The sequence below is a fragment of the Rhinolophus ferrumequinum genome, chromosome 10 (genome assembly GCF_004115265.2).
Source record: "Rhinolophus ferrumequinum isolate MPI-CBG mRhiFer1 chromosome 10, mRhiFer1_v1.p, whole genome shotgun sequence".
Classification (NCBI taxonomy): domain Eukaryota; kingdom Metazoa; phylum Chordata; class Mammalia; order Chiroptera; family Rhinolophidae; genus Rhinolophus; species Rhinolophus ferrumequinum.
The window spans coordinates 29,709,234-29,721,480 of NC_046293.1; the positions used below are offsets into that span (position 1 = coordinate 29,709,234).

General features: G+C 34.8%; 1 protein-coding gene across 1 annotated transcript in view; it reads right to left on the reverse strand.

Annotated features, from left to right (window-relative positions):
• The window catches only part of EPS8 (epidermal growth factor receptor pathway substrate 8), a 169,729-nt gene that overhangs the window by 30,460 nt on the left and 127,022 nt on the right, over positions 1-12,247 (reverse strand). The window contains exons 12-16 of the mRNA XM_033118213.1: positions 10,908-11,034; positions 9,090-9,178; positions 8,643-8,717; positions 3,258-3,406; positions 461-644 (exon numbers count right to left, since the gene is read on the reverse strand). Coding sequence (XP_032974104.1) covers positions 461-644; positions 3,258-3,406; positions 8,643-8,717; positions 9,090-9,178; positions 10,908-11,034 — 624 coding nt within the window. The remainder of the gene's footprint in view (positions 1-460; positions 645-3,257; positions 3,407-8,642; positions 8,718-9,089; positions 9,179-10,907; positions 11,035-12,247) is intronic.

Consider the following 12,247-nt stretch of genomic DNA (forward strand, 5'->3'; position numbering starts at 1 on the left):
AAAGAAAGGAAGAAAGGGAGGGAGGGAGAAAGGGAAGAAGCATAGATGGACTGAGCAAATAGCTGCTTGGGACAGGTTTAGAGGACTTGGGTTCTGGGAACTGTCTTGAGGGTCTGATGATAAGAAAGGAAAATAGAAAGAATAAGCCACGTGGCAATAGGGCAATTCCCTGACTTCAAAAAGTCAGGATCACTGAGGCTCAGGGAGCAGTGGCAGGGTGGGTAGGGGAAGGGTTGCCAGTCTGGAAGGAATGATATGGGGTCCTGCTGGGCTTCACAAAGAAACAGCAATGGACACAAAAATGACAAAGGGGTGAGAGAGAAGTCACCAAGGACAGCAGGATGTTTAGACATTGATTCTGGAATAATCTTCAGATAAAATGAGAACTCACAATAACAGTTACAAGAAAATGCACAGATCATTGCATTTGCTGCAAAAGATATGTTGAAAAAACCTTTACCTCCGGGGAATATCTTTTTGTTTCATGTCTGTGTTGATGATCTGCTACATTTGCCCCAGACCCAGACAATTGATAAAGATCTTGTTCCACTGGTGCTCCCATGAAGTTCAGCATTGGGGGCTCCCAACCATTGCGGAACCGTGGAACATATGGTGGAATAAACTGGTCTTTTGGCCATTCTGTTCTGTAGGAGGGCATTAAGATATACAAAAAAAAAAATTAAGAAATGTATTCATGCTCAAGGTTACCTTACGCGAGGCTAGCCATAAAACACACACAAGAAATGCACAAAACAGCACGCAAAAACCAAGCATACCTAATCTGCCCTCCTTCTGCCAAAAAAAGGAGAGTAAACATGTTTAGACTCATATTGAATATCCATAAAATGAGAAGAAGATTGAACAGTGCTTCATTATCTGTTTTCACCACAATGCCTCAATTCTCCGTTAATTCAACTTTTAAGCATGGATATAGGTCTTTGAAAATTTAGGCAGGAAGGAAATGTGAAGCTAGAAATGTGATATTCAGAACATAAGCTTCTCTAGTATGTAAGGTGGTTTCAGACTGTTATTCCCCTTCTTGGCCCCATCAGTATGAGATGTCCCGGTATCACATATACATTTCAAGGAGAAACAGCAGAAAATGTTCTCAAGGTTTATGATTTTTTTAAGTTATGAAGTCCCCTAAAATATAACGTTACCCATTTTATAAATTAAATATATCAGCTATGTTTTTATCAGTAAAATCAAGTTAGGACTAATCTGTAGACATAATCTTTATTCATTATTTAACGACTCTGAATGAGAGTTATTTCTAGAAGCTCCTAATCACTTATGAATCATAAAAATAACCACGACAAAAATCATAGCTTCATTTCGGCTATAATATGTTTTTTTATCTTTCGCACATGATTCAATTCTTCAGGTTATATTTATGCCATGATGAAGTTAGCCATTTTATTCAGATTATTATGTACCTTAATGATTCTTTTTATCTTTATGAGTTTTAAAGTCAGTATACTGATTTCCTGATACTCTTAAAAATGAAAAGATCTTACCTAGGCTTAGCATAAAATCACAAGATATAAGAAATATATTTAACCAGTTTTACATGGAATGCTATATAAATAGTATGCAATAGTATGTTATATTAATATACAAATAATGTAAATAAATTTAAAAAATATTTTTAATATAAAAACAACTGCAGTGCTTTTAAAGAGTGTACACCATATTCTAACACAAGCAGTTGCCAAAGTCCAAAACATAAGTGGGAATGGTTATATGTGTTTCAATAGAAGAAAAGGAGAAAAAAAATATACATGAATTGTTTCGTAACTTTTAGGCTAATCCTTTTAAAAGCATTAGGAAATAGAAATGGTGGCGTGAGGTGAGCCTCTTGAAAAGCATTAAGAAGACAAGCTTCTAAGTGATCATAGTGAATAATTCACTTTAATTAGTGAGAAAAATTTTAAAAGATTGGGAAAAAAAGAAAGCAAAAATTGTTTATTTACACATAATCAAAAGACACATTTTAATAACTTGCTTTGCTCAGCAAACTTTAACAATGGTTAATGATTTGTTTTCCACAATCACTTTATTGACAAGATAGAATTCTTAAAATTACCCCTGGTCCTTGTCGTTCCCACTGCCATTGTTCTAGTCCCGGAGAGTGTTGATTAACAGAACCTCCTATAGCATTGTCATCCCAAGGGGCCTCCTTGCCTCTAGTTACTTTTTTCCTGGTCCTTCCTACCATGTTTCCTCGAAAATAAGACCTAACCATAAAATAAGAACTAGCATGATTTTTCAGGATCACATCCCCTGAACATAAGCCCTAATGTGTCTTTTGGAGCAAAAATTAATGTAAGACCTGGTTTTGTTTTCGGAGAAACACAGTAGATTCAGCTACCATAATGATCTTTCTGAAACACAGATGTGGTTATTATCACACTCCTATTCACAAAGTGATTGGTTCTCCACAAGCTACAGAGCCATGCTCCAACTCCTTAGCATGGCATCGAGGGCCTTCACAACACAGCTCTGCTCATTTCTGTATGCCTCACTGAACACCACTCCTCTGCCCCATTTCCACAATCACCTACTACCCGAAGTCTACATTCCAGCTAAACCCATATCCATACTCCATTCTCCTGACTTCCCTTCATGACTTCCCTCGAGCTTCTCTCTCTACTGGGAGGGCCCATTTCTTGCTTTGCATTCATGGAAAACTTACTTATCGTGTTGAAAGGCAGCTTAGCGAAACAATTATGAACATCAACTCCAGGGCCAAATTGCCTAGATTCAAATCCCAGCTCTGCCACTTATGAGTTGTGTGGCTTTGACCAAATTATTTAACCGCTCTATGCCTCAGTTTCTTCATTTGTAAAATAGGAATAATAACAGTAACTGTGTAAAGTGAATGGAAGAGTTAATGGCAATACTATATGCATATAAACATGTGTATGTGCATATGTGTGTATATACACTTACTATTATCTGTTGATTTTAAATGTCAGTTCTTCTTTGAAAGCTAGCTGCCCTCCTCTTTAAATCCTTTTCCTGACTGGTCCATCTTGCCAACCACCAGTAGTTTATTTATGAGTCACTCTTGGCACTTATCATGCCTTATATTGCATACATATTTCTATCTTCTCCACTACACTTTTAGACTTCTAAGGGTTTAGGTTTTTTCAGACATAGAAGTTTACATAAATGTCTTGTTAGATCCATGTAATAAATAAAGAACAATACTTAATGTATCATGGGTATTAAATGCTAAATTCATATTTATTTACCTGGGTTTCATCCAAGTTTCTCCCAGCGACATCCACAGCTGCCTTTCATCAGTATTGACAGTATAATTTAAGAAATCAATAGTGTCCTTAGTCAAAAGAGGGCTGAGAACTGAACTGGCTAGCTCAGGACCTCCTGTTGCCTGTACCACCTAAAATGACAATAAATCATTTTTTAGTAAGAAAATTATGATTATTGTAAGTATATATTCAAAATATGTAGACAAAAGCCATGCCAAAATGAAGCACTGTTTTTATACACTCAAATCAAATTTTGATGTTGTACAATGCACTACTGAAGGAAAAATAGCTTGCCAAATCAATTTGTCCACAATTTGCCACATCAATTTGTGCCCAGTAATCTAAAATGAAAAGTTATAGTTTAACAATTTTCATAAGATCTGTCCTATTGGCTGCATGTGACTGTACTTTACATGGAAAATGCGAATGGCTCCCCAGACAATTCTAAGTCAGATGGTTTCACCAAGTCTGTTGTTGTTTTTTGTTTGTTTGTTTTGCTTTTTAATATATGTATCTCTACTGGAAAATCTATTAGGTCAAACTTGAAAAATATGGTTCTAGAAAAGAGGACTATGAAGGGAAAGAGGCTCAAGTTAAGTGTCTGTGGCTGTGCCTATAAAGATGAACAAAAATAAAAGGATCCAGAGAAAAAGGTGAAAGAAGAATGAGAAATGGTACTCTAAATCTATATATTTCTTTCCAGAATCTAATTCTAGGAATTGTCCTGATTTAAAATGGATAATTTAATGACTAGCAGAAACAAACAGGTGCAACTCTACGATAAACAAAGTGATAATAAGTGGATGTCCAAAAACTGCTCCAAATTTATTTCTCAGGGGCTAATTCTTGATTAAAGAATGGTAGTTATCTTCTAGAGCAGAAACCAGACACCTTTTATTAAAAAAAAAATAAAAAAAATCTCACCTTCCCAGAGATGTGGCACAAAAAGAAAGGGATTTGTTTTTTTGAATGGAGCCAGACCAAGAGTCAATTTCTCTCCAGTCATCCGGTGTTCTGAGCCTGCTATGCTGTTGTATGCCTGGCTGTATTTGCACATGCTGTTTCCCAGCTCCCCCAGAAGGCCCTTCCTCCATCATTCAAACTCTACTCAAGTATCACCTATTCTGGAAGCTCTTCTTAACCCCACAGTGTAACTCTGATGTACCTCAGTATCCCCCAAATTATTTACAAACATTAGTAACACATTACACTGTAACTTACGGCTTATTTTTCAGCTTATCCTCTCTTAAGTTCTTGGACCAAGACTTACCTGACTTTGAATTGCCGAAGACACAGTGTCAAGGGAATGAATGAGAATAAACAAAAGAAAAGATGAAGGATAAGGGAGGTAGGCAGACTCTTATTTGAGAACAAAATCTACCTTGACAACCTGGCTTAGTAAATTTACTTCTATAGCGGAAAGCCCTATAAGCATTTCCAGTAACTATGTAGGGATGACTAAGAGGAAAAAGGAAAGAAGTAAAGGAACAGAAGAATATTAAAATCTTTGTTTTAACAGAGGGACGAGGGAATGAAACAAAAGAAGGTAAATAAAAGGCTACAGGCCACAGTTCCCTCTCAAGAATGTGAGTAGGCACGTGCGCACACAAGTGTGCTGTGGGTACGCCTGCATGTAGGCACTGAGAGTAGAGGGAAGGACTCATAAGGTTTAAAGCCACTGAATTTTGTCTGGCTGGTAGTTGGCCCTGAATAAATGTTCCTTCCCATCTCTCTTGTACAAGTAAAATGTCTGGGGCTCAATAGGCAGAACATTAAATGGAGCAACAGAAGGACTATGACTGGGGAGACCATTAATAAGGAATCCTATTTGAGAAAAGAAAATATAAAATAAACCAATGTTTTCAGATACATAGCCTGATCACAAAGACTAAATTTTCTATGTTAGGGAACCCAGTCCAATTATTTTATACTTCTACTCTGTGTTATGACTAGATATCTACTTATGGTCTGTGAAAGAGTGTGGGAAGAATGAGAGGAGGTGGCAAAAACTGCTTTATAAACAATATTTCCTAATACTCAAACTAAGATAGCAACAAATGTGTTAAAGAATGTAAGTTTTGTCAATGAGCTAATATTAGTTTCTTTGCATATGGATGGCCTTTATCTAATTTTTAAAAGAGCTTATAAAAGCAAGACTTATTCAACAATAACTAGACAAGTAGAAATCTGATGCTCTATATTTAGCAGCAACATATGGAAGCATTCATAAATTATTGATGTGGTCTTGAACTTTCATCTTCTAATCTCTTATTGCCCAGTTCTGACATTCATGCTGATAATGTTGCTTATTTCCCTGTGTTTGTAAAGCAAAATTCATTTCACATTCTACTTCAGGTCTTGTCTAGTTACCCTTGGTGAAAGAGGGATGAGATTTCTTCCTTTTTGTTACTTGGAGTTTCATTTTTTCTGATATTCAAGTAAAAGCTATGAAAAATACTGAATTTGCTCCATTTTTTATAATGATTAAAGAACTCAATGACCATAGTCTTCATATGCTCTAAATCAAAATTAGTGAAATGTATCTCCTTCATATAGTTACTATTTACACTCTTTAAAAAAAAATCACAGAAATAATACACAGAGCAATCACACACTATTAATAATTATCATTGCTGTTGTAATTCTATGAAGCAATCATTTGCTCTTTGGCCAGGTGAACCTTTAACAGCCACTCCACACATTCCTGCCTTAGCCCATAAAATAGGAAGCTCTGTCCTGGAAGTATTTAAAAGAAAGAAATTCTGCTTCCTTTCCACTTCTCTCTCACTTGTCCTCCCCATCAAAAGGAGAATGACCTATCACATTTGTGGAATTGTAGAAAAGGGTGATTTATAGCCCAAGGCCTTTTGGGAGCTGTCTATAAGGCCAGCAATTGTTCCATCTGCTCTTCTGTTGCCATGTTTTTCCCAAACTTTAGCACTTTCCTTTGTGTGCTCTTAAATATTACTCAAGCTAATTCTCCCAACTGTCCTATAGGTCAAGATGGTTGTACATAATGTCAGCTTGGAAAAATCATGTCTGTACTATTTACAAATATATGAAATATAAAATAGGAAGGGAAGTAAATTACTGTGCCTATTTCATTAAATGTATAAGGAAAGAATATACCCAGATATTGAAAATCTAGAAAATGAAGATGTGTATATTGGATCCTGGCCTATAACGCAAGTGGTATAACCTTTTGCTGGATAAATTCATGGAAACATCCCGCTCCTTCACAAAGGGAAATGTTCCCAACATACCACTGTGTTAGCTTCAAAAATTATAACTTACCCAAAGATATACATGTATGTGAAAGAAGTTTCCTGGGGGTGAGGGGGATTGTATTATGTGCATATCAACATAGCAGGAACACAGTGTGCCCGCCAAAGACTGCTAATTGTCCCCTACTGTCCATTCTTTCCCTCCTTCTAGAAAGAGAATGCTTTACATTTTAGATGGACACATAACCACTAAGTTGGAGACTATATTCCTTTGTTGTTAGGTGTGGCCATAGGAGGAAATTCAGGCCAACTGGATACTGGAAAATATTACCTGTGTAAGTTCAGAGTCACCTCATTAAAGACAAAGCTGTCTGTCTTTGCTTTATACAGTGGTTACAAGGACATGGAGGTAAAGCAGCTTCCCCCATAGGTGTCTAACATAGTTGCCCCGTTCTTCCTCTTGGAAACATTTTCTTCATTTGGCTTCTACAAGACCAGTGATCTAACACCTGAGCTATGGAGCATACTACCATTTGGCTTCTAGAATACCACAATATTCTTGTGTTTCTTCTCCTGTTTTCTCTCAGTTTTGTTTGCTGGTCCTTCCCATTGTCCTAACACTGAAGTTGCCTAGGGCTCAGTCTTGTTCCTCTTCTTTATTTGTAATCACTCTCTTGGTGACATCATCTAATATCATAGCTTTGAGTGCCTTCTATATGCAGATGATCCTCAAATTTATATCTCTAGACCTGATTTACCCACTGAACTCCAAATTCATATATTCCAATTTAAGTTTTTCCATCTGGATATAATTCAATTGTCACATGTCTAAAACTGAATTCCTTGTATGCCTCCAAACACCCATTTTACCCCCAGTCTTCACCATTTCAGGTCACAATCAGTCCATGCTTCCAGTCTTAGGCCAAACACCTTGGAGATATCCTTGGCTCTTGCACAGCACATCCAATCTAATAGTAGATCTTATTGATTCTATGGTTTATAACCAGAATCCAACTTCTTTTTACTACCTCCAATAATACCTGGTCCAAACACCACAATCTCCCACCTGGATTATTTTAATAGCCACCTCAGCATCTTCCCTCAAATTCCTAAATATTGCAGCCAGAGCAACTTTTTTGCCAAAAACCTTCCAAAGTGTCAAAGGTTTCACAATCACCTATGAAGACCAGTAAGATATGTCCTGTTAATTTGCTGACCTCATCTCCTTCTGAGATCTCCCCCCTTACTCTGTTCAAGTCACAAGACCTATTTATTCCAAGAACCTGGTTTGCACTGTTATCATCTAAGAGCATTTACATTAGCTGTTCTGTCTGGAATTCTCTTTCTTTAGAAATCCACGTGACTCATTCCTACTTCCTTTGTTCAAATGACACCTTCTCAGTGAGTTGTTCCCTTAACCCAAAATTGTAATACACCACAACACACACCCTACATACCTGAAACACTCCCTGTTCTCCTTCCCTGCTGCATTTTTCTGCATAGTATTTATTTTGAGTGAGCTGCATTAGTTATGCATTTATTTAGGTTACTATTTACCTCTCCATACTATAATTTCTGAGAGAATAAGAATTTATGTCTGTTTTGTTCCTGGTGAGCTACTAATGATGCCAAGCACATAGCAGGCTGTCAATTAATATTTGTTGAATAAATAAATAAATGAACAAATGATTGAATCAGAGACAGCTTAGGTGATGGAAGAACACCTCAATGAAAAGAATCTGGATCTCTGAATAACATCATGAAATAAAGCCATCCATCCAGCACTGGACTCGTCATGCCTAGCCTATTTTGTAAGAAAGAGAAAAATTTCTATATTACTCAACCCACTTATATTATATACTAGTATATATTAAAACCCTAGTACCCAATAAATCTTTGTTTCATTTCATTTCCCTAGCTCTGTCAGAGACATCAGTTTCCTCAGCTGTACAATTAGATGTTTGAACTACATGATTTCTAATGGTCTTTTAATCTCTCAAATTCTCAATGTTTACATAGATGGCAAGAAAAATAATATATATGCAAGGTAATGAAGAAAACTTGTCTAGATAATCTAAAGAGACATTTGGAGTTGAAAAACATACTAAGAATGTTTACTTTCTTAAATTAATATAAATCTTACCATATTTAGTGGAGTGAATAAAAAGTGAACCAAATCTGCAGCACTGGGATTCTGGATATGAGACTTCAATTTGGACTGTAACATTAAGAAAATAGACAAACGTATTACTATGATGTACTTGAGGAAAAGACAGACATTCAAAAAGGTCCAACATAACCTCAGATGGACAGTTCTTCACTACTAGACTAGCCTTTGGTATATGAATTAGCATGGGTGAGACAGATTAAGAAAATTTAGATTTAAAAAAAACTGTCATTTTTTTGATCAAATCTCTTAGATATACATGTTTTATAATCTGTTGTTCTAATTAAAGGCAAATTTAAAAATACATACAAAAAATCTACAAGAACAATTTATCTCTTAATTCGATTAGGAACATCCTAGTATGTTCAATCAGGATCTCTTTTGTTTGTCTCCTTTAGTTATACATAAATAAATTTCACGTACCAGAAGGTTAAATCCATGTTTAAACTTTTGGAAACAGTCAAAAAATTCATCAGGAGGTGGAGGTTTTGCTCGCAGCGTTAAAACACCCTCTAAAGAAATAAATAGGAGGAGGAGTAGATGAGAAAAAAGTGTTAAGAAAAAATATTAAACGAAAAAAATTTTAAAAACACAGTGATATCTGTAAAGTTTTGAAGATCACACTAGATAACATGCCACCTAGTTACCCTACCACATCTCATAGTCTAACTGTAACAAATTAAGACGATCCAACATTTGAAATGGACTCCTCTACCTTTAGCACCACCAATTACTCATTCAATTCCATAAATTTATACTGTAGTGCTTCTAGGTGCCAGTAATTGTACTTATGATTGTGAAGACTATAAAAATGTGTAAGTTACAAGCCCTGCTCTTAAGGCCCTTAAAAGCTAATAGAAGACATAAATCAGGGAAGTAACAAAGATGTACCAACTAAGTGCTACAGAAAGACACTGTACCTGGTTGGGAGATAGGAAAATGCATACCCAAAAAACGTTTCATGGGCAAAGTAGCTTTGATGATGGGATTTGAAAGGTTTATTCCAAGGCAATTTGGTAATGAAAACATCGCAATTGGATAAAAACAGCATAAGCAAAAACATGGAAAAAGGAAATTGCATGTACACGAAACAAGAAACATGAAAGCAAAGAAACATGAGAATAGAAAAGTAGGTCAAGGTTAGATTGTGGATGACCTTGACTGCCAGGGTGAGGAGTGGACTTAAGCAGGAGAACATGGAATTAACATACTTTTTAGCAGAAGAATGAAGTGATTGACCTAAAGCTTTAAGACAATTGTCCTCACAGAATAAAAGACTAGCGGCTTAGAAAGTTGGATAAAAAAATGACAGCTTGAAGCTGGTTGTAGAAACAAAAAGGGAGAAAAGTGGATATCAGAGACCTTGATAAAATACAGTCAATGTTGGCTATAAGCTAGGGAATGCAGTCGTAGAGGAATCTGTGGTTTTGAATTTGGGTGACCAAGAGGATAGTATACCCTTCATAAAAAATACAGGAAGAATAAGTAGTTTGAGACATCAGAAAGCAATAATACTTAATTTCAGAATATACTGAGATGAGGTATATCCAGACACACTCATCTAGAAGATAAGTCTATACAGCTCATATGCTTATGATGTAGGTATGAGCTACAGAAAGATCTGTAAGTCATGTGTAATGAAAAGGATATTTATTTGTTATTCTTTTATATATTTCAGTCTACAGGAGTTTGTTGCATTATTACAATTTTATACATTTTAGGGACATTTTAAATAGCTAAACTACAGTATACGCAAAAACTGCTTGTATGTGACCTGAAAGTACAATTTGGAGTTTTGTGATTAAAAAAAAAAAAATTCAAATCCATTGACATTTGTATCTATTTTAATGAGAAAAGTCAATTTTTTTTTACTTAACAAAATAATGAGGTTCTATATTTACAATAAAGTAAATCCAAGTATGAGAAGAATAGAGCTATCACTTTTTTTTGACATTAATTTTACAATCCCTAATGAAAACACTAAACCAGCACTAGTTGAATCTCAGAGTCTCTGTGATTTCAGTAAAGTATTCTAGAGTCTTTCTTTACTGTAGCCAACTTGGAACCAAAATGGATACTTCCCTGGGCTTATCTTAGTCTCTGCCTAAATCTCTGGTGCTATCCCAAACTAGAAAAGGAAACTTGTTCCACATCAATGGAATTCTGCTGAGCTGTTCACAAGGGCAGAAACTCTGTCTAGTACTGGATTAGTCTTTAGAAGATTAAGAGAATCCAACTTACCTCCTGGCCCTTTCCTTTTACCTTTCTTAGTTTTCTTCCTTTTAGAAAGCTCAGAAAATGCTTCAGCTGCTTTTTGGAGTTTTGTGATAAAAAATTCAATGTCATCCAAAATGTGGTTTAAGATTTGCTGGAATTAGAAATTACAGAATAAAATATAAAACAAAACTATTTTTGCCTTGGCTGTACAAAGTGAGGAGTGGACTTAAGCAATAGAACATTGAGTTAACATGCTTTTTAGCAGAATGAGTGACTGTCTTAGTAAATGAAAATCAGAAAGTTAAAAAAAAAAAAGAAAAAGAAACACCTCCCATGTGCAAATTTCAAGTTTATCAATTCTAAGAAAAAGAACTGAACCAAATATACCTGTGGCCAAAGTCTGACATTTACTGTTTTCTTTAATTTTGTTCTATTTTCAATGACATCAAGAAAGCACCCACAATATTTATGCAGATTATTATTTTCAATTACTCTAATTTTCTCATAGTGTTCTCCTCCATAATGTTAGGGGTAAATTATTCTAAGGAACATTTTGTTAGAAGAGCCCTGAGCGATTTTGTTTTTCTAATAAATGTCCCATTAAAGCACACTATTGTTTCATGGAATTAAAGGTATATAGAATGTTGTGTTAATCTAATAAACACATAGATAATCTACAAAAATAGGTACTAATAAGAGTTTCTACATGGTAGAATAGAATTGATGATGAACGATGCTTTCAAGGATCATCACATCAATTTTGATTATCTCATATACTATAAGTCTTAGTTTCCTTTCTCTAATATGTGTGAAACTTGGCATTATTCTAATTAAAGACTAGAAACTGGGATTAAATGACCTTTTAAGAATAAGAGTGTTATGTAAAAATTAAATTCCAAACTTGAAATTCCTCTAAGTAATTTTTTTCAAATAAGCTGGGAATATAAGTGTAGTATAAAAAATAATTATATTGACAATATATTTTATGATTATATCAGAGGGTATTGTCATTTTGTAAGTAAATTACTAGGGAGAAATAAAACTAGCCTTATCCTTTATAAGACATTAAAATTTACATATCAGCCCTTTAAAAATGTCATTTAATGTTTATCTTTCAGACATTACAAAATATTTTTAATAAATGCCAAGAAATATTAAAAAGGTATTTCAATTATGAATTACAAACCAAGAAAAAAACCAAAACCCCTCAAATTTGATAATGTCATTTAAATTGTTTTGTAAACTAGTTAATATGTTAGTTCTTCTATCACTAATTAAATATTTACATAAAGTCTATAAATTAAATATTGCCATAAATGCAAAATTTGTTAAGAAAAAAAATAATTCAAAGGGCATAACTACCA